The sequence below is a fragment of the Miscanthus floridulus genome, chromosome 8 (assembly GCF_019320115.1).
Source record: "Miscanthus floridulus cultivar M001 chromosome 8, ASM1932011v1, whole genome shotgun sequence".
NCBI classification, from domain to species: domain Eukaryota; kingdom Viridiplantae; phylum Streptophyta; class Magnoliopsida; order Poales; family Poaceae; genus Miscanthus; species Miscanthus floridulus.
Window position 1 is genome coordinate 25534361 of NC_089587.1, and position 23454 is coordinate 25557814.

At 46.3% G+C, this 23454-nt stretch overlaps 1 protein-coding gene across 1 annotated transcript; it reads right to left on the reverse strand.

Annotated features, from left to right (window-relative positions):
* Window positions 1-14385: 14385 nt before the first annotated feature.
* On the reverse strand, window positions 14386-15321 carry LOC136468732 (uncharacterized). The gene has a single exon (XM_066467188.1). It carries the CDS (start codon window positions 15319-15321, stop codon window positions 14386-14388), a length of 936 nt encoding a protein of 311 aa, XP_066323285.1.
* Window positions 15322-23454: the final 8133 nt, after the last annotated feature.

Here is a 23454-nt window from a genome sequence, read left to right on the forward strand (position 1 = left end):
TGCACCAATTTGCAGTACACCTCCATTTTGGGGTCATGGTAGTTCGACTCCTTCATGACTTAGTCGATGATGAGTTGCGAATCACCCCGTACGTCGAGACGCCGCACTCCAAGCTCGATGGCGATCTATAAGCTGTTGACAAGAGCTTCGTACTCGGCTGCGTTGTTGGAGGCGGCGAAGTGGAGCCAAATCATGTAGCGCATATGCACTCCGAGGGGAGAGATGAAAAGAAGACCTACGTCTGCCCCGGTCTTCATCAGAGACCTGTCAAAGTACATGGTCCAGCATTCCGCTTGGACTTGAGCAGGTGACAGCTGGGTGTCGGTCCACTCAGCCACAAAATCGACCAAAACCTGGGATTTAATTGCTTACCGAGACGCAAAAGATAGGGCCTCCCCCATGAGTTCGACGGCCTACTTGGCTATTCTACCCGTGGTCTCCCGGTTTTGGATTATCTCTCCTAGAGGGAAGGACGACACCACGGTCACCGGGTGGGATTCGAAGTAGTCGCGCAGCTTGCGCCGAGCCAAGACTATAGCGTAGATCAGCTTCTGGATGTGGGGGTAGCGTGTCTTAGTTTCGGAGAGTACCTCGCTAATAAAGTAAACAGGTCGTTGGACAGGTAGAGCGTGCCCCTCTTCCTGCCTCTCGACTACTACGGCCGCGCTGACCACTTGGGTCATTGTGGCGATGTATAGTAAGAGGGGCTCGCCCTTGGTTGGCGGTACCAGGACGGGAGGGTTGGTGAGCAGTGCCTTGAGCTTGATGAGGGCTTCTTTGGCCTCAAGGGTCCAAGAAAAGCGTTCGGATTTTCTCAAGAGACGGTACAGAGGTAAACCTTTTTCGCCAAGGCGCGAGATGAAGCGGCTCTGGGCCACAAGGCATCCCATAACTCTCTGTACTCCCTTGAGGTCTCAGATTGGCCCCATGTTGGTCACGGCCGAAACCTTCTCCAGGTTGGCCTCGATGCTGCGTTCTGAGACTATGAACCCCAAGAGCATGCCTCGAGGGACCCCGAAGACACATTTCTCAGGATTAAGCTTGATGCCCTTCTCCCTGAGGCATTTGAAGGTGATCTCTAGGTCATCGACGAGATCACTGGCCTTTCTGGACTTGACCACGATGTCGTCCACGTAGGCCTCGACTGTTTGCTCGATGTGCTCACCAAAGACCTAGGTCATGCACCACTGGTATGTGGCCCCTGTGTTTCTGAGGCCGAATGGCATGGTCACATAGCAGTACATGCCGAATGGGGTGATGAAAGAAGTCGCGAGCTGGTTGGACTCTTTCATCTTGATTTGATGGTAACCGGAATATGCATCAAGGAAAGATAGGGTCTCGCATCCTATAGTGGAGTCAACGATTTGGTCGATTCGAGGTAATGGAAATAGAACCTTTGGACATGCTTTATTTAAACCGGTGTAGTCCACACACATCCTCCATTTTCTATTTTTCTTCTTAACTAATATAGGATTAGCTAACCACTCTAGATGGGACACTTCCTTGATGAATTTGGCCGCCAAAAGCTTCTGCACCTCCTCGCCGATGGCCCTGCGCTTCTCCTCGTCGAATCGGCGCAGGCGCTGCTTCACTGGTCTGGAGCCGGCCTGGATGTCCAAGGCGTGCTCGGTGACCTCCCTCGGTATGCCCGACATGTCCGAGGGACTCCATGTGAACATATCGGCATTCACGCGGAGAAAGTCAACGAGCACGGCTTCCTATTTGCTGGCGAGGGTGGCGCTGACCCTCAATGTTCGGGCGTTGGAGCAGTTGGGGTCGACCAGGACGAGCTTGTTGGTCTCTACAGGCTCGAAAGTCCTGGCACGACGCTTGGAGTCGGGCACTTCGCTACCGAGTTGGTCGAGGTTGATGATGAGGGCCTCGGCCTCCACGATAGCCTCGACGTACTCGATGCATTCGACGTCGCAGTCATATGCATGCTCGTACGTGGACTCGACGGTGATGACGCCATTGGGGCCCGGCATCTTGAGCTTGAGGTAGGTGTAGTTTGGGACCGCCATAAACTTGGCGTAGCACGGGCGCCCCAAGATAGCGTGATAAGTCCCCTTGAACCCAACCACCTCGAAGGTAAGGGTCTCCTTACGGTAGTTGTAGGGAGTGCCAAAGCAGACCAGCAAGTCGATGCGCCCGAGGGGTCGCGTGCGCTTCCCTGGCACGACGCCGTGGAAGGGTGCGGCACCACCTCGGAGCCATGACTGATCGAGCTCTAGGAGTTCCAGGGTGTTGGCGTAGAGGATGTTGAGGCCGCTGCCTCCGTCCATCAGTACCTTGGTGAGCCGGGTGTTGCCTATGATTGGGTCGACGACGAGCGGGTACTGCCCGGGGTTTGGGACATAGCTGGGGTGGTCTTCTCGATCGAAGGTGATCGCCTCCCGAGACCAGTTAAGGTACTGGGGAGTGGCTACCTCAACCGAGAAGACCTCCCTGTGTTCCCTCTTCTGTTGACGTGCCGTGAGGCACGCTGAGGGCTCGCCGAAGATCATGAAGGAATTGTGCACCTCGTGGAACCCATCGTCCTTGTCGTTGTCTCTGTCGCCGGCTCCCTTCTTCTTGGCATCATCATTGGGGAGCCCGAGCTTGGTGTAGTAGCGTCGGAGCATGGTGCATTCTTTGAGGGTATGCTTCACCGGGCCCTGGTGGTAAGGGCACGGCTTCTTAAGCATGTCGTCGAAAAGTCCAGGGCCCCTAGCGGGGCCTCGGGGATTCTTGCGATCCGCAGCTGCGACGAGATCGGCCTCGAGGGCCTCTTGCTTCCCCTGGCGCCCCTTTTTCTTTTTCTTGGAGAAACAGGAGGCCGAGGCCTTGGGGGCCTCGTCCCTCCGCTTCCCCTTTGCGTCGCTGTCGGGGAAGATGGCCCCGACGGCCTCTTCGCCCGAGGCAAAGTTGGTGGCGATGTCGAGGAGCGCGGCCGCTGAGGTCGGTACGTTCCGGCCTAACTCTCGGACCAGGTCTTGGTAGGAGGTGCCGGAGAGGAAAGCCTGGACAATTTCTGAATCGCCAACGCGGGGCAACTCGGTGCATTGCTTGGAGAATCGCCGGATGAAGTCTTGGAGAGACTCGTTCAGCTTCTGGCGACAACTCTTGCGGTCCTAGGAGTTCCCGGGGCGCACGTATGTGCCCTAAAAATTCCCGACGAAGACCTTTACCAAGTCACGCCAGTTGTGGATCTACAAGGGAGGGAGGTGTTCGAGCCAGGCTCGCGCCGAGTCTAACAGGAACAAGGGGAGGTTGTGGATGATGAGCAGGTCATCGTTCGCGCCGCCTAGCTGACAAGCCAGGTGGTAATCGGCCAGCCATAGCTCGGGGTTGGTCTCGCCGCTGTACTTTGCGAGGTTGGCCGGTTGCCGAAACCAGGCTGGGGATAAGGCGCCGCGGATGGCCTTGCTGAAGACTCGAGGGCTAGGTGGCCCAGGAGAAGGACTATGGTCTTCCCCGCTGTCGTAGCGACCACCTCGGTGCGGGTGGTAGCCTCGAGCGGGCCCATCATCGTCATGGCGTCATCGCCTGCTGACCACATCGTGGTCGTCTAGCGCCTCGCGTCGGTCACTGAGGCGGTCGTGCACTGAGGGGGGCCTGAGGTGGTCATGCACCGAGGGCCGTTTCGAGGTGTCCCCGCGCCGTCGAGACGCGAAGCAGTAGTCGCTCGCGGCCAAGAGGCGGCGCGTGGCCTCAGGGTCACGAAGCCGAGAGAAGTCTGCTCCGACCCACGCCTCGTCCTCCTCCGAGGAGTCAGCGTGGGTGTGGGGTCAAGGTTGTGGCGAAGAAGTCGAGGGCGAAACGTTGGTGGTGTCCTAAGGGCTCCGTGTGAGCGGAGGCGTAGGCGGCGGCGATGCTGTTCAGCCCAAAGGGGTACGGGGATGGTGCCATCGTCGGGTTTCGCTCTGCCTGAGTCGATTCCTCAGGATGTGGCGGGGAAGAGCTTGATGACGGGGCGTTGCTGTGCGTCACCGGCGTCTTTCCCCTGCCCAGGCTTAAGCTAGACAGGTCCCCAACCAGGGACTCTGTACCAACAGTCGGGCATGGGATACCGGCGGAGCGCGGCGCGTCGCCCTGAGCTCGTGCGGTGTCGGGGTGGTCCCGCTCGCGTCGTGTCTGGCGAGCGCGACGAGAGCGGCGGCCCTGGTGCCGCCTACGCCTGGGCTGCTGGTGCGTGATGTCGTCGTCGGTTGGTGGGGCTCTGGGTGTCAGGAGTACCATATCGTACTCGCATCCTAGAGACATGAACTCTAGGCTCCCAAACCAGACCACCGTGTCGAGACGTAGTGGGCGTATGGGGTCAGCCATCTGAAACTTGTTGGGACGATTAAGCTAACACGCAGAACCCCTACCTGGCGCGCCAACTGTCGATGTTTTGGACCGGGGAATCCTCAACCAACTAGTGAATTTGAACTGCGTGCCCCTAATCCTGGATGGTGATGCAAAGAGACATAAGGTTTATACTGGTTCAGGCAATCGGTGCCCTACGTCCAGTCTGAGAGATCGATCTTGTATTCCTTACACCGAAGTGCTTGTAGTAGGTGGTTACAAGCTGGGTGAGAGAGGGAGCTAGTCCCAGGTCTCTGCGTGGAGCGGTGCGGGCTGCTTGAGACGTTGCTCTCAGGCAGCGGGGGAGCGTGTGTCTGAATCTATGTGAGCCTATGCGAGTGTTTGTCTGTCTTTCTGTGCGATCTATCCATGAGCGCGTCTGTGTGTGTGAGCGCCTCCTTAGAAACGGCCCCGATCTCTCCTTTTATAGTTGAAGGGGGGACCGAGGTGATACATGTGTTCGCTATGCAGTGAGCGGAGGTGGCATGCCTGAGTCCTGTAGCTTACTACTGTGGCGACATGGTCAACGAAGTGGTCTTGTCCTTGATGCACTGGAGCAACACGCCAGTCACACCCGATCTTGTACGACGCGGGCGCTCCAATGATAGCTTAGCGCAGGGTATGGCCGACGATGTGTCAGTTGCTGTTCGTTGGCAGTGTAAAGAGCCGAGGCTCAGTTGGTGCCGAGGCCGAGCCATTGTGGGGAGCTCGGTGGGCGCAAATCTCGAGGCTACCGAGGCCCTGAAGTGGATTGCCGAGGCCTTAGAGGGAGCAGTTGGTCCTATGCACTGATTCCAAGGCTATAGTGACCCGTACCTGACTCCCCACGCTGCGATGTTCCTGGAGCAGGAATTAGGTAGCACAGTGCAGTACGGGCGCCAGTCATGGGAGCAGTGATGAGCACAGTGTCCAGTAACCCCTGCTCAGTCCTGCCTCCCATCCCGTTGGCCACTCTACTGTACTGCGTTCGACGTACGGCTGACGTTGCGGGAGTGGTTGGACGTGTGACGTTTTGTTAGAGAAGTCGGTCGAGGCGGAGGCGACGAGGTCGTTGCCGAGCCGGCCTCGAGCGAGTCGGAGAATCGGTAACCCGTCTGAGGCCTCATGCGCGGGGCCTCGGGCGAATCGGAGAATCGGTAACCCGTCCGAGACCTTGCGGGGCGGGGCCTCGGGCGAGAGGGCCTCGGCGAGGCGGAGAGTCGTTGCGGTGCGGGCCTCGGGAGAGTCGGTGAATTGGCCGAGACCCTGTGGTTGTCCTTTGGCTTTGATATTTGCAAGGTCTAAGCAATCTTTTCGGTTCTTGCTTAGGGTACCCCTTTTTATGGTATCCGATAAGATGGCTCAAGTTGTGTTCAACCATGTGGGGGCAAACCACCGTTCTTTGATGGCACATGCTATGATTGTTGGAAGAGAAATATGAAGATGTATCTTGGTTCAATCAATAATCAAGTGTGAGATGTGACCGAGAGTGATTATGCTATCATTGATCCTGACAATCTCACCAACCAAGACAAGACCAACAAGCAATGCAATACAATGGCTCTCAACACCATTTACAATGCCATTGATTCTAAGGTGTTTGAGAAAATCAAGGATTATGAGAGAGCTAGTAAGGTGTGGAAGAGATTGACGGTGAACTATGAGGGCACACCGACGGTGAAGAGTGCCAAACTATACATCCTCAAAGACAAGTTGGCAAGCTTTAAGATGAAGGATGATGAGAGCATTCCAGAGATATTTCATCGATTGCAAGTGATTGTCAATGACTTGAAGGCTTTGGGTGAGAAGATCAATGATGATGATGTGTCTCATCGGTTCTTGATATGCTTACCTCCAAGATTTGAGATGTTGAGATTGCTTATTATAAGAGGAGAATTGAAGCAACTAACCCCTAACCAAGTACTAGATGATGTCATGACACAAAAGACATACCGTGTGGAAAGAGAGGGGGTTGACAAGGATGAGAAAAAGGAAGATGAAGACAAGAAGAAGAAGAGTGTAGCATTCAAGGCTAGTTCAGTCTATAATATAAGCTAGTCTTTTCGCAACTAGAACTTTTTTCTAATACTCCCTCTGTTCCTAAATAAATATATTCGTAGCACAAAAAATTAACTATAAATAAATCAATCTCTAATATCTAAGAGACTAAATGGTCTTATTTTCCTTGGAGTCCCTCATATTTACTGGACACCCCTCTCTTCTCACTCTTTCCACCAATCTAGTCTGAGTTTCTGTAGTTGGATGGGTGCAGTAAAATGCTATAATTACTGGTCAATATGCAACTACTCCAATTAATAAAGAGCGGTATGATCCTTTCTCTTTCATACTAATATGTTCTAAACGTGCTAGAAATATTTATTCAGGGTTAGAGGGAGTAACCTTTTATTAGGTCTACTTGGTCGAGTTGATCCAAACGTGATCTTTGTATGGGCAGGAACCATCAATCTAGCTTGTATTAATATCGACAGATGCTCAGAAGCCACCCTTGTAAACAATGTAATTATTTTTTTTTTAAGAAAATGGCTATGTATTTTTTTAAGAATTTTTTTTTAAGTATTTGCCACCCATTCCGTCGCAAGGCAACGCTTGCCCGAAACGGAAAGACCTGCGCAACCTCGGAACCGTCGAAAAAGCACTGCACGGCACGCTGCAAAAACAAAAACCAGTGTTAGCGTCTGATATTTCGATGCATGAAAGGTTTTCTGAATACTAAAAAAAACACGACTTGCTGGATGTGCCGGAGCCCGGAGGGTGCCGTACGTAGGCAACAAAGTTGTTTTTCACTTGGAGGGGCTGAACCGTCAACATCAAATGGCCGAAGCCGTGTGCCATGTGCGGACGTCCAGGGGTGTGCAGTGTGCTCTTTTATTTTGTGGCCCTTCGGTCGAACTAGCGTAGAGCTCCTTGCTAACGGTAACCCTTAGGTTGTTTAGTTGGTTTCTAGGTTAATAAGTTTAATTTATGGTAGTTTATTACGAGAAAAAATATTGTTGACCGGTTGAAATGACACTGGATTTGTACTCACTACCCACAAGATGTTAGTTTATTACGAAAAAAAATACTGTTGGTTGGCTGAAACCAACAAGCGGACACCGGGTCTGTACCGTTATTCCATGTGCGCTCTGCAGAAGAATCCCGCGTCCCCGCCCCCTGGGTTGATAAGTTTGGTTGATGCTAGTTTATTGTGAGAAAAAACACTGTTGGCTGGCTGAAACCAATAAGCAGACACTAGGTTTATACTCGCTACCCACAAGATGCTAGTTTATTATGAGAAAAAAATATTATTGGTCAGCTGAACCCAACAAACGGACACCCCCATCTTTTTTTTTTACAAAACATGCCGCGTTTCCGGTCGCCAGTTGCCACAAACACAGCAGCCCACAGCGGGACAAACACCAGCTGCATGGCAACTGCCTTTCCTGGCAAGCGGAAGGAAGTTCCAAGGAAACCCAGCATCGATCGATGCCGATGCCAATATTCAAATCTGCGGTGCCATCGTCTCCTTCGTCGATCCTGCTCAACATCTGGCTAGTAGCCACAGCCCACGGCAATGGAATGGCGGAGGCCCAAGAGAATGCATAGGCGGCTTGACCGATCCAGCTTGGAAGTTGGAGAACAGCGGAGCGATAGAGCTAGCATGCACCCTCACCTCTCCGCCGCCGACGGAGAGGAAGCTATCCTTTAGCCTGATCGAGTGCCTGACGCTGAGGGGTGAGGGCGATTTATACGAATACGATAACAACAACCAGAGCAGCGAGCTCGCTCATGAGATACCTCTTGCAGAGCTGGGCTTCCAAATCGCGCTTCATGGCGATGCTGATGGCCGATGGGGATGGGGAGCTGCCGACAGCCGACACGAGCTATATATATAGTACAGTCTGACACCGAGGAGAATGGCAATACGATCCGGCCGCAGCGGTCGGCAAGGAGACGACGATAATCAGGATGGCGACTGGGGCGGCCGGGCGGCATTCAGTTTCACCTGGGATCAACCACTAGAGTAAACAATCCACCAGAAACGAAACTAAAGATCTAATTTTTTTATATATTTAAAAAATCTAAAGATATGAGCCAAAATTAAATAAATCTAATTAATTATGAGCTAAACCCATAGACCTTGCATCTCACGTGCATAAATTATCTTATTAGCTGCCTCTTATGTTTTCAAATGTTTGACTCCTATATTACCTAGTGTATTTTCTTTTGTCTCTGAAAAAAATGTCATTCTCAATTTTTCAGGAGCTAATAAGCCTCAAATTTGATCCAATATACACAAAAAATGTACTACGATAATGATAGGATGCAGACGTCCAACCCCGCACCTGCACTCCGCTCGCTGCTTTAGAGCGTGCCCATAATCCGCCTCCGTATCTCAAAAAAAAACGACAGCGCCGCTCGCCTTCTCCAGCGCAGGGTCGTTCGCCACACTAGTCGCGACCTTCTCCAACACGGCGGCATCGCACCCGCGCCCCATCTCTGGCTGCTCCGCGGTCTGTGCCACTATCCCGCGTCGCACCCCCATCCACCTCACCCATCACGGAAGGGGAGGCATGTGCCTACGCCTTGGGAGCCCTACGCCTGCGCCCCCATCAACCTTGCCCATCGGCAGGAAGGGGAGGCCTACACCTGCGCTTAGGTGTACGCTGGGTCGTTGACGTCCCCCAGACTAGCGCATGTTGCAAGCATATATTTCAACTGTTTCAGAAGTTTCACAGGTATGTTGCAAGTGTTTCGTATGGATGTTACAAAAGTAGATCGTGATGTTGCATATATTGCAATGGCTATACACGTATGTTTCAAGAGTCTTTCAAATGTTTCATCTGTTTTTCAGACGTATGTTGCAAATGTGTTTATTTGGATGTTGCATATGTTTCACACATATATTGGCAAGTGTTTTATCTAGATGTTGCATATGTTTTGCAATGGCTTTTCAAACGTTTGTAGGTATTTTTGCAAGTGTTTTAGACGCATGTTTCAAGTATTTGATCTGTCTTTAGACGTATGTTACAAATATTTTATCTAGATGTTTTAAAAGTAGATCAGATGTTGCACATGTTGCAATGGTGCCGGTGACCGACGGCCAGCGGCCTGTTGTAGGGCTGCGGCTCCTACCTCGCGCTCCCCTCCTTCCCTCCGTCTTCTCATCGTGTATGTTAGACTTATGGCTAATTAAGTTTTGTTTCGCTTTTCTCTATAACTTTCAATACCTTTTAAATTTTTAGTTTATTTATCACAAAACAAGCACCGGTTTTGTTATTATCTATGCCCTTACCAAGTCTGTATAAGTGTATATTTGGTAGTGTATGATTGTTAATAGTATTATATCAATAACCTCCATATGTTCAAATTTTGAACCTCTCCACCTGAGTGTCCTCCACTTAACGCGAGCGTTCGTATTTTTTCTGATTTATTTTAGTAGTGAGCTACATTGTTATTTTAGTGGTGACGTCTTGCACGTCGTTAAGTGAGATGTTTGAGTGTGTATGTATAAATGTCTGCTTCTATGTACAATTAAAAATTAATGGATTAACAATTAGTCTGTCCGTTCGAATATTTTAGACTAAAAATTAATAAATCTCCGCTACTTGTTGATCCTATGGATCCCAATAGTGTCTACTCCTTCCGTCCCTTTTTTATATGTCATCCTCACTTTCGAGATGTCAAACGTATTTAACTTTGACCAAATACATACAAAAAATATTAATATTTACGGTACATAATTAATACCATTAGATAGACTATTGAATCTATTTTCGTAATAAATTTATTTAGAGATACAAATATTACTAATATTTTATATAAATCTAATTAAATTTGAGAAAGTTTGATCCGCACATTTTTTTTGTAACAACAAATATTTTTCTAAGATTTGTAGCGAGAAATACAAAGGGAGAGAGAGTGTGTGTACGTCGAATACCCCGTGAAACCGAGCTGGGTACTCCGTTCCGCGTCCGTCGTTAATCCGACACGTTAGTTCCTCGAAACTGCCGGGCGTTGGCGACACGTACTCCTTGGCCATGTTTAGTTGATTTAAAATCCAAACTTTGACACTATAAAAAAAAAGAAGATTTTTCATCACATCAAACTTGCGGTACATGCATAGAGTACTAAATATTGACGAAATCAAAAACTAATTACACAGTTTGGTTGTACTTTACGAGATGAACGTTTTGAGCCTAATTAATCAACGATGGGACGATTATTACCAAATAAAAACAAATCGCTATAGTATGCTACAGTAGCCCCGAAATCAGCGGCGCCGAAACCGGTCGTAACTAAACGCGGCCCGACTTGAGCGCGTTTCTTGTTTTCTCGAATAGACGTGGATTCCGGGCACGATCGATTCCAACGGAACGGTCAATCCACGGGCCTGACGTCGTCGTTTTGTGTGTTTATTATGGGCCCCCCACCGTTTTAGTGGACGAACTTTACGGTACCAGGGCCAATTACAACCTGATGAATAGTAGCGTTTTTGTCTTATTTGGTAAATATTGTCCACTAAGCTCAAAAGATTCATCTCATGATTTATAACTAAACTGTACAATTAATTATTTTTTTTACCTATATTTAATGCTCTATACAAATAGCTAAAAATTAATATGATAGAGAGAGTGAAAAAACTTTAGAGCAGATCTAAACGAGGCCTAGCAGCTTGTGCGGCACCTATCCCGCACGACCAGAAGCGTTGTGCGTCACAGCGTGGTGACCGAAAAAGAAACGGCAACTTTTCTGTCCTTTCATAAATAAAGAACGGCAGAGTGGACAACTGGAGTCGGGGAGGGAAGTTTCCGGGCAGCTTCCGGGAAGCTGCCGAGAATGAGCATAAGTACTGAGAGGACCGACACGGAGCCAACGGGCCCACCAACGTGAATGAGCATCGATGGCACCAGTGCCCGAGCCCGACTGACGCCTTGACACCGTTGCCGGCCAGCGTCATTTATTGAACAAGTCTAGGCAGGCGGCGAAAATGATATAGGCTGTTTAGTTCCAAAAACTTTTTCAAAAAATACTAGAGTAGTTATCACATCAAATCTTACGATATGTGTATGGAGCATTAAATGTAGATAAAAAAAAACTAATTGTACAGTTTGGTTGGAAATCACGAGACGAACGTTTTGAGCCTAATTAGTCCATAATTAAACACTAATTATCAAATAAAAACGAAAATGCTACCGTAACCAAATTCTCAAATTTCACGGACTAACCACAGTCATAGTAGGAACCTTAGGTCCGAGGTCAGTTTCAGTGGATACTTTTATTACGTCGTTTTTTAGACTGCCGTATCGTCTAGAATGAACTGAAATTTGAATGAAGCACCTATTTTTAATGTAAAATTTTATTTTATGATTTTTTAAGCATTTAATTCTATAACTTATAGAGAGTTGGTAATCGTGTCAAGAGATTTTCATCTAGATGAAAGTCACTTCCTATCTCTCTTCGTTAAAATATTGCCATGTCATAAAAAATGCATATGTGTTAGCCTATTAAATGCAAATGAAACTCTAATGAAACTCCCCCTGAAACTGGCCTAACTGGTTTGCGGACTAAATTTGTCATGCCAAAATTAGATAAATAAATTGTCATAGATTTGAGAAGCCAAATATGAGAGGTTAATAAGTTTTGGTAGAAAACGAAACAATAGCCAAAATCATAGCTTACTAAATCTTTAGTTTGATATATTTTAGAAGCCAACCAATCAAACCCCTTGTTCATATATACTATATATATTCAGTCAAAGTTTAGTTTTTTTTAACTCTGAATATGTGAGAACGATATTTAAAAGGGAATTTTTGCCACAGGACATCACGAAAACGCATATTTTGCTGCAACACACCGCCAACGTCATCGTTTGCTGAGTACCATTATGAATTCGATTATGTTTGCCACAGCACACCGCGACCATTATTTTAATGATTTCTAGAGTTTGGGAGAGAGAAACCGCAGTGAGGAGACAATTTTGCCCCTGCGCGTTGCTAGTCTGGTTGGACCAGGTAAAGTCGGCCCGGTCGTCTCCCTCCTACCGCCGCCTCCCTTTTTCTTCCTCTACTGGCGCCGTCCCATTCCCCTATGCAAGAACCCTAGATCCCCATGGCTTCGAGCTCACAATCCACGCCGTTCGGAGCGTCGCACTCGGCCTACAGAGACGAACTTCGCATTCCAGAGCTCGAGCCCTACAGAGATGAAGCAGGATTCTTGCCATTGGTACCTTGCTCCAAGTGCGGAACCCTTCTCATCGGTCGCGTTTCACATAAGGAGGGCAGCAAGGGGAAGCGGTTCTACAAGTGTCCACTGTTGGAGCATGTAAGTTGTGGTGGAATTGCATCTCTTTTTTGGATGCGTTTTTTTGTTGATTTTTTTATCTCTGGTTTGCAGACCGATTATGCCTGTCGCACATACTACTTTGAAGAACACTATGTCCCTTTGTTGGTCTCCAAAGGTGTTCTTCCTCGCCATTTCAGTCAACTTAGAGGTCGTGATGGCATGGGGCTAGAGGTGATGAAGGATGGCAATGACATGTTGAAGGCCTGCCAAGGTGTTGATGCCTGCTAAGAACTGATGGAGAGTGCAGTCATTCATCTCAAAGATTCAGAGGCACTGCTTAAGGCATTAGTTGATAGCAATAGCAAATTGATGACAAAGATGGATAAGATTGGAGAGAGACTGCTTGTAGTTGGTGCTGTAAAGGTGTTTATTTTAGTTTTAGTTTTGTTAGTGTTGTTGGTTAAGTGATGCATAACAACAGCTTATCATGTATCAAGCTATCAGCAGCTTATTTCAAAGGCTCAATTTGTGAACCTTATCATGTATCAGTATGTAATCATATATCCAGCATCTTATCTTGCATCTTCTTGCAACAAAATTGTGTCACACTCATTTTTGAACTGGCATAACACATAATTGTATTACACTCAGGAATTAAGATAAATTGGCATAACACATAATAAAGTCAGCATGCCAATAAAGTCTGGCCTTCATAACAAGCTTACATATTAGTGTTCATAACACAGCAGCCATAAGCTGTGACTTTAAGCGCAAAAGGGAAACATAGTCTACCAACCCTAGGTTCAGTACACACTAGGTTCATTACACAACAGTTTCATTACATAACAACTAATAAATTTTGTCATCACATGTCTATGATCAACTTCTTCTTGTTGATCCTCTTGTTGGTCATCTCTTCTGAAACAGCCACTGTCTTGCTTGTTTCCATACTCTCAGACTTCTTTTTCTTGGTGGTCTTGCTCACTTTGCTTGCCTTAGTTGTCTTCTTGCTCAGGTCCTTCTTCATTCTTTTCCCTTTCTTTTTCTGCCTCATGTCAGCTGTTGGGGGGGAAGTTTCAGCAGCATACTCCAATGCCCTCTTGCGACTGATAGACACATAAAACAATAGGAATGACAGGAAAAGGTGAGGAAACAAGTGACAATGCTGGGCTATTTCAAGACAGAGATTAAATACCTCCTAGTGTTTGATGCTGGGCTGTTAGTCAGAGCTGGTGGTGCAACACTGATTTCTTGAGACAGAGCTGGGCTATTAGTCAGAGCTAGGCTGTTAGTCAGAGCTGGTGGTGCACCTTCAATTTGTGATTGTTGGGTGGATACAGTTGTTGCTGCAGCAGTGGTCTTCTTTGTCCTTGGTCTCTTTGCTGGTGGTGGTGCATCAGAGTCATACACAGTCTCATTGCATGTCTTCATCATGTGACCAAACTGACCACACCTCTTGCACTGTATCTGGGAAGTTGACTTTCCACCTTCTTCAACACCTTTGATCCTCCTAGTTCTTGGACGGCCTGCAGCTCTCTTCAACAATGGAGGCCAAAGTTTGAAACCCATATCTACTTCAGGCCATTGATTTCTATCAATCATGGGCTTGATCACATGTTCATATGCCTTTTTGAACTTATCAACTAAAAAGTAGCCATCCACATAGTCCTCAACACTTCTATTGCGCATTGAATGGATGAGACAGAGAGCATGAGTACATGGCAATCCAGAAATCTACCACCTTTGACAGCTACATGTTCTGCTCTCAAGATCCACAGTATGCCTCCAAGTTTTCAATTATTTAGTAGTACCTTGAATCTCTGCAGTGTTGTTGGGCCCCCTATATATGACATACTGCAAGTTTCTACTCATAGCATGAAGTTCTTTAGTGACTTGAGGCAAGATCTTGTCTGTCAACCTCAGTGACAATGCCCTTCTGATATCTTGCTTCTCCATGATCATTTGCCTAATCCTATCCAACAGAGGAACTAAGGCAAGGGATTTTTCATTCCTAATCCAACTGTTGAAAGTCTCTGCTATGTTGTTAGTAACATAGTCACATTTGCATGCATGGGAGAACCTCCATCTACACCACAAGTGCTTGTGGTTGTCCTCTATCCATTGCATTGCTCTTGGTGATGCAGCCTTCATGATGTTGTAATGGCGATCAAAGTGTCTTTGGTTGTAAGCCCTGCTGGCTGGCCACAAGTGCTTCTTGAACACTGCACCTCTATATCTCTTGTTGAAATTCTTCACTAGATGTCTCATGCACTCCCTATGTTCTACTCCATCTGAGAAGACAGAGGCAACTCCCTTATCTATACCTTTCCCTGCATCTATGCAGATAACTAGGCCTAGAGGAGATCCAATGACAACTTTTAGTTTCTCAAAAAACCACTGCCAGTTGTCAGCAGATTCTGACTCAAATACACCATATGCTACTGGAAAAAGCCAGTTGTGTCCATCCACAGCTGAAGCAGAAGCTAGTTGCCCTCTCCATCTCCCAGTTAGGTGGCTTGAGTCCACACCAAGGAAGGGTCTGCATCCATTCAAAAAACCTTGAACACAGCTGTTGAATGCCACAAACATCCTTGTGAACCTCATCTTCTTCCCAACCAGAGCCCACTCAATGTCCACAATGCTTCCTGGATTTGTCCTCTCCACCTCAGCCTTGAATCTGAAAACATCTTCAAAGCTATCATCCCACTTGCCTTGAAGCTCTTCCAGAGCCATTGCCATTCCATCCCAAACAACATAGTATGAAAGTGTGATGTTGTACTTTTTCTCCAAATCCTTCTTCATTTGGGAAGCTCTAGTTGTTGGGTCATGCCTCAGGATGTTAATAACCCTGTCCCTCACCTAGTGATTGTTAGCCATGCAGTTTTTTTCTAGATTTGCTGTGGTAGCACAAGTATGTTTCTGATACATCTTCTTTATCTGCCAACAATAAGTAGACATCAATAAGTAAACATCATGATCATCAACAAATATCATCAATAAGTATACATCATTAAACATCATGAATAAGTAAATATTAGCTTTGAAAAATGTATCCTCCACTTGCAATTGAGAACAGACCTGTCAAGTTTTCCCATCCTGCAATTGAGAAGCATGTATCCTCTACTTGCACCTTTTCTTCTTGCTCTTGTATCCTTTGCAGTGCCCTCTATACCTTTTGGCTTCACTATAATGAGCTGCAATTTCAAATTCTTTTAGAACAGCATACTGTCTAATAACCCTCTTAAAGGTGTCCCCATCCTCAAATATGACACCACAAGCTATAGTTGGGTTCTCTAAGTTAGTAACATGCTCAGAAGTCTCACAACCAGCTTCATCATCAACTAACAAATCATCATGAACAAAAGAGTCAGAGTCAGTAGCTCCTTCTTGGTCATCTTGTTGGTCTGCCATATATTGGTTCTCATCATTGATCCCAACATACTCCTCATCATCTTCTTCCCATGCCACATCATCATCAGCAGGCTTCTTGACTCTTCCCTTTCTTCCTTGAGCAGGTATGGATTTCTCAGCTGATTCACCAGAGTTAGTTGAGTCAGCAGTGTCTGAATCACTCACTTCCTCGCTGAGAGACTCAACAGTAGCACATGCCTCATTATCCAAAGACACACTCTGACTAAATGAAACAGGAACTGTATCATAGAAACTCACAAACAAAGGTAGCCTCCTTAGCTCCCAATAGTTCTCAGTAGCATTCATCAAAGTTGAATCAGAGGTTAGACTGGTATAACTTTGCTTGTGCTTGTTAAAAAAACACAAATTGAACCCCTGATTCTTCTCAGGACACTCTTTTAGATACATCCGTAGTTAAATCCTTGAGATTAAGAGTGTCCCTATCCCGAATTAGCTGAAAATCTATTGCATTGTGACCAACGTGCCTACCGTCATCGCAAACCTCATAGTAAGCTGGGACACGCACCGCTATCCGTATTGCAGAACTAATGTCCATCCTTAAAAGAGTGGACAAGAACAAGAATTCGTGAAAAACCTAACTAAATCATCCTCGATTTCATTGCAAGACAAGAACAACAAACCATTGGTGGAAGAGGGGAAAGTGCATACCTGTCAGGAACCCATGACAGATTCACCCCCTTCGACGGTGAATCGATGCTCGGGCGGAGCTGCTTCTGTTGCACCGGCGAAGCCATCTTCACGCATCCATGTAATGGCACGGCGGCTACGACGGTGAGGGTGGAGTCGGGGGTGGCGGCGAGGGGCGCGGCGAGGGTAGCAGCTGCGGGTGGCGACGGAGAGTGGCGGTGAGGCCGTGAGGGAGGTGACAGCGGCGAGGGAGAGTGTCTGCGAGGGAGAGTGATGACGGCGGAAGGGAGAGTGGAGAAGACGAGCTGCGACGGCGTTGACCTGGTTTGGCTAGGGTTTGGCTCGACCTAGTCGGGTCAGGCTCAAACCTGGTCTGGCTCCACCAAGTCGGGTCTGGTCGACCAATGCCGGTCCACAGGGGCATCTGATGTCATTTTAGAAGGTTTCTCTCTCCCAAACTCTGGAAATCATTAAAATAATGGTCGTGGTGTGCTATGGCAAACATAATCGAATTCATAATGGTACTCAGCAAACGATGGCGTTGGCGGTGTGTTGCAGCAAAATATGCGTTTTCGTGATGTCCTGTGGCAAAAATTCCCTATTTAAAAAGAGGGAGGGATTAGAAAACAACTTCTCACACTAAAGGTACGGAGAAGGCAGAGCTAGAGCCGCTTCGAGGTCTAATCTCTTTCTATATAGATGAGCGTCTATGTTTAAATAGTGTGAAAAAATTAAAGGGGGACAACATCTTCTAGTTTTTTTTGACCATTTTTGGCGTGCCAATGTAAAGCAGCATTTTTCTTCACATAGTCCTTAGGCCTAATTTGAAAGGAAGGGGAGCTAAACACAGAGAGGGAAAAACTCCCATAAATAACTAAATGTCTTGTTCAAATGACATTCCCATGGTTTGCTCATATTAAAAAAAGTCAGGGATTCTAAGGGGATTTTGAGTTTCCAAACTAGCCCTTATTGTTTATATTCCACTTGAGTACACTTTTGTATATTTTAGTACTACTAGATTTATTAAATTTGTAAGGTGTTCTCATGATCTACAAGCTGGAATAAACTAGGTCTTAGAGTCTGAACGCTTTTTCTATATCTTAACTTAACTATCAAAGTAACAAAAAGGAGTATATGTTCTGATTTCTCTTGAAAAATATCTCAAAATATTATTCTATCGGTGTCAGAAACAGGCATCATTCTTATTTATATGGCACTGCACAGAGTTTGGACAAGTATGAACTTGCATTAATTCATTTGATTGGTGAATTATGCGAATGCACTTGTGCGTTGCCAGTGTTTGGTGGCATCTTTTTCTCTAAGCTGAGACGGGGGCGACCAAAACTACCTTTTGTCTTCTTTTTTTCTTGAGCATGGATTGCATGAAAATTTATGTGAACTCCTATGTCAATTGTCTAAGATTTGTTGTTGTTGCGGTTGTTGTTGTTGTTGTTGTAAATTGGCCTATTCGCTGGTTGGTTTCTGGGCAGATAAATCCGGTTGATGCTGATTTGTTGTGAGAGAAAAACATTGTTGGCTGACTGACGCAAACGAAGAGGTGGAATGACTCTACCTTGCTAGTCAGTCTTACAAGAGCTTGTATCACCACCTAACACGTTAGCCTTTTACTGCCTCCAACTCGAAAACGATATCATAATTCATAGTCCTCCCGAATCCCAATGGACCTTTTCTTTCGAGAGCAGAACTGGTAATTGCCGTGTCAGGCGCAAGAGAACACGGAAGATGCCAAACGGGCCCGGTCGCACGAGATGGGCCATGCATATTTGCGCGACTCGGGGCCTGGTGGTCGGAACTGGTTCATCAGACTTCAACTCACGAAGTCACGTGCACCTGAGTAACTAGCAGCTAGGATAAAAATGGACAGATAAACCCCGTATTATAAGACGTTTTATATATATATTTTTTAGATATATACTATGACTAGATATAGAGTAAAATTGTATATCTGAAAAATGCAAAACTTTAACAAAAAGTACATTTTTGTCCCAATTGTTTTATGTATTTTAGAAAGATCCTCTAGCGGGATGAGAATTGAACGAAAACGATTGAAGGTGTATCTGGTCTTTATTTTCACCAAGATATCTCGTTTTCAACCGGCTTATATTTAGTCGGGACAAGCCATTTCGTACCATGTTGTCTTCCTCAGTTTAACCCCCGCTTCATAGAAGCCCAGTTCAGCCCAAAGAATTCCTAAGTCTACAAGCTAAACGCCCAGGAGCATAATACTCCCTCCATAAAAAAAACAATTCTCATATTTCGAGGAATCAAATGATTTCAAGTTTGATCAAAATTTATTTATAAAAAATATTAATATTTATGATACAAAATAGGTATCATTATTGGTTATTGAATATATATTTACGTAACAGAGCGATTTGGAGACATAAATGTAAATACTATCCACTCTAAAGTTAGTTAAACTTGAATTACTTTAACGCGCAAGAACACTGCAATTGCATTCTTTTATAGATTGAGGTAGTAGATCACTAGCCACATTGACCCTCTAAATGCCTGCCCGTCCATTACGTCTAAACAAAAATCAGGTGTGCCTATTGGACGGAAGAAGCAGCGGCGCCCCCGAATGCCTCGTTCGGTTGAGGAAGGAACCATTCCTGACCGAATTTCCTTCGACAATTTAAATAGCGTCGGAACTGTTCCGTCCAGGAACAGCGATAACCGACACAGGCCCGAACTGGGAGCATGGATCCGTACCATAGAAGACCACCGTCCACCGGCCGCTAACCGTGACCGGCCCGTCGTGCACGTACCACGTCCCCAAGGGAACATTTTTGCATGTGCTCATTTTCTTTGAGGGAAACTTTCGACAAAGATTCGATTCGATTCGGTGCACGTGCACCCGCCCTGTCCAGTTCGTTTGCTGTGCGTCAGCGTCCAAGCCCGTGACGTCGAACGCTGTCCTCCTCCTCCAACTCCAAGACGTCGAGAGCAACAGGCGGCTGTTTGAGCTTCGGTGCTTCCCCTCCCCAGGGTATCTCTGTTGGATCAAAGCGGAAGAGTACCACGCTACCACCCCAGCGTCTGACGTCAATGCCCTAAGTCACGTGCATTTCCCCAATGATTGCCGGAGCCTAATCACGGTTTTGTTTACGGCATGCGGTCTCCATCATCATATTCGTTCTCCACGAGAGCACGAGTCCTCGCTAGTCGCTCCTCGGACATTCTTTGTAGGAAAGTTACATTCTTGCCACCACAATCTCCTCGTCTCTCCACCGACCAACTTTGTCCGCGAGCGTTTCAATTGATACACAATGGTTGGAATGTGCAGGCACCGTTGGGTAACAAGAGCCAACAATACATATTACTTTTTTTTTTGTTACGTAGTACTCCCATCAAAAAAAAAATCTCACTTTCAAATAAGTCAAACAATTTCAAGTTTCACCAAATCTATACAAAAAAAATTATTAGCATTTATGATACCAACTAGATTAGGCATAAAATATATTTTTATAGTAAACCTATATGGAGATATAAGCATCTCCAAGAGTTTCCAAAACCCACTCCAGATCTTGATTTTTTTTTGCAATATTGAAAAAAAAAACTCTCTCCAACGACTTCTTTAACTCCTAATTTTTCTGCACTTGGAAAAATTGATCAAATCACGCAGAAAGATACACGACGTATCTAATCTGTTGATCTGGAGGTAGAAGGATGTAGGGAAGAATAAGAAGAAAGGACAGAGTTCTCAATCTCTCTGTTCGGCTGCCATCTTTTGTAGGGGCCGTGGTTGCAACTCCTCACGCACAGTACTGTAGCAACAGCTGCTGCAACCGTGGAGCGAACTGTGAGAATGCAATTGTATAAGAGAGACACAAAGTATAAAATTGGATGGGTTGATTTTAAAATAGTATGGGATGTCAGATGCAAAATTTTATTCTAGCTTTTAGGAGTGGCTGCGACAGTACAATATTAGGCTCAGTTTGGTAGAGTTCCCGGAGCTGATTCTAAGCTTGGGGTGTTCGGCTGATCCAGAACTAAGCCCTTGTTTAGTTCGCGAAATTTGGATTTTGGGACTACTGTAGCACCTTCGTTTTTATTTGGCAAATAGTGTTCAAACATGGACTAATTAGGCTCAAAACGTTCGTCTCGCAATTTCCCACCAAACTGTGCAATTAGTTTTTCTTTTCGTCTACATTTAATGCTCCATGCACAGGCCGCAAACATTCGATGTGACATGTACTGTAGCAACTTTTTGGAAGTTGAGGTGGAACTAAACAAGGGCTAAACTGATGTCGGCTGATTTCGGCTGATTCAATAGTGTTATGTGAGAGAGAATAAGCTGAAACAAGTAGGAGAACAGGCTGAGCGAATCCAGCAGGAGCTCTGCCAAACAATTTTTTTAGAGAGAAGTCATTCTCTGCTAATTCTGTAAAGTGATTCTCTGAAATGAACTAAGAGACTGATAGCTGGAAAAAATAGCTTCTCCTAATTCTGTGTAGTGATTCTCCGTCGTGATTTTTGAGAGTTTATGCTAAAGAATCAAAGAGAATCACTTTCAGCCACAAAATCACTTCTCTCAGAGAATCAGTTTCCATAGAGAATCCGAATTGAATAGAGTTCTACCAAATAGGCCCTTAGATTCTCATGCTGCACTGTAGCTTCTGAAGGCTTGGTGGTGGCCACAGCAGTAGTAGCGCTGCAAGAAAGGCAGCCAATAATACTATAGAAACATATGATGAATCTCACTAGGCTTATTTGGTTTTATAAATATTTATATTTTTTCATATGAACTTGATCAAACTTAAAAATGATTTAACTTGATAATATGTTAGAATTGAATTCTTTTTAGGACGACGGAGTACACCTCTATGCACACAAATACACATCCTTCTACTATGAGCACCGGCCTCTAACCATTAGATTTTGAGATTTGTGAAATCGCTACAGACGTTTACCACGAAATGAATAACCACTTCTTCCTAACAATAAGTTTAAAAAAATATGAACTTTCATTGTAGGTCTAAGACCTTGAACCCAAAACATTTGATTCCATCACAAGGTACCTAACCCACAGTTTTGTTCGGTATTATATCTTTACCTATCTGTCATTATTTTTGTATCCAATAATCGTTTTTCTATAATAAACAAGGAAAACATCATGTGAAAAAAAACCCAACAATATATTGGTATTAGTTTGGTATATATTCTAGTTCTCACTAAAATAAAAAGATCATCAAAAGGACACAAATTGTTAGACAATGGACCTTCCGTGGACTGCATGTACTTGTTTTGGGCTTACACCTGGCCTGGGAAAGTGGGAAGTAGATCGAGTCCAGACAGCAACACTGACCACAGGCATAACAAAAATGCAAAATAAATGAACGCCTGGTCCAGGCAATTTCTGAGACCGCGAAATAAACAGCCCCATAGCATAGTGCCATGCACGTGCCGTCACGACTTGGTGTGTGACGTGCTGGGGGTCAGTCAGCTGTTCGATCGGCGTCACGTACACGGCAACTGTCTAGAGATACGTACTAGTATCTCTTGATTAAATTGTCTCGACGACGGACAGTTTCTTCTTGTCGTCGTCAGCCTGAATGCACTCGTGACTCCTCGTCGTCGACAGCATGTTGTCTCGGACGTCGCCTACCGGGCTACCCTCACCTACGTACACTGAGTCCCTGACAACCCAAGCTGAACTCCGCGTGGAGTCTACCGTGTCCTCGGGCCGGGTGTCGGGTGGTTCAACGACTACGACACCATCTCCACCAACCACGTCGAACTAGTACTAGTCATGAAGCCCATGCACTGTGACCGACGCTCAACTCGAGGATCGTCAGTTCATCAGCGACATGCAGCCTGTTGGGTTGGCTGGTTCGTTTCATCGCTGGTTCATAAAGCAGTATTGCTGGTTGGTTTGTGTGAGAGAAAAATACTGTTTCGACTGGAAATTTATGATCGTTTACGACAAGCCACAGCCAAACGAACAGGTTGATGTCCGTTCGGCTGAAGTCGACTGGTTTCGACTGATTCAATAGTGTTATGTGATGGAGAATAAGAAGTGGAATGGAAACGCAGGCGATCTACTTGTACCTTAACTCGGAGTTCTGCGCGCTAACTTCTTGCAAGTTGCAAGCTCTCCGGTCTCGCTCCATGTCTGGCTACCGTCGACGTCGCAAGATCGATGAAAATCATGGGCGACGCTCTCTCGAAGTCTGGATCCGTGACCTGGGCAAACCCGTCCTGGACCGCACTCTAGTCTTCGCCGTACTACGCGGTCTCATGTTCTGAACGATGGAGAAGTTCCCTCGCTTGCCGAGGCTCGCGCGTTCCGACCTGAAGAACTCACCAGTCACCATGCAGAGTTGCAGACCAATTAAGCCCATTTTCCTCTTCTGCTTTCCTTGCCGCCGCCCAGTCAACAGCAGGGGCGCCGTGTCCGGTGCATGGTATATTAGCCGCAAGTCAGCAACTCCACGCTCAGCAGCGGCACGCGCTACACAAAACAAAAACCAGCGACGTCGATCGTGGCGGTCGCAGCAGCAACAGCGGCAATGATGGCGTGCCAGTCCAGGACGGCCAGGGCGCAGGGCTCTTCTCCTCCATGGGCCGTCCTGCCCTATTTCAGGAATCTACGGTTGGGCTCTAGCCCAACTCAGTGCCACGGCAGACCAAGTCGCTACCATAATTTGAAATATTGTAGTAGTCCAAATTCCAACTAAATGCATGTAAAAAATACGAGGAGGTGACATGTAAATAAAGAGAGAAAAAAACTATGGGTGTCTATATGCCTATCGCAATCGCATAAGAAAACAAACAAAGAGAACA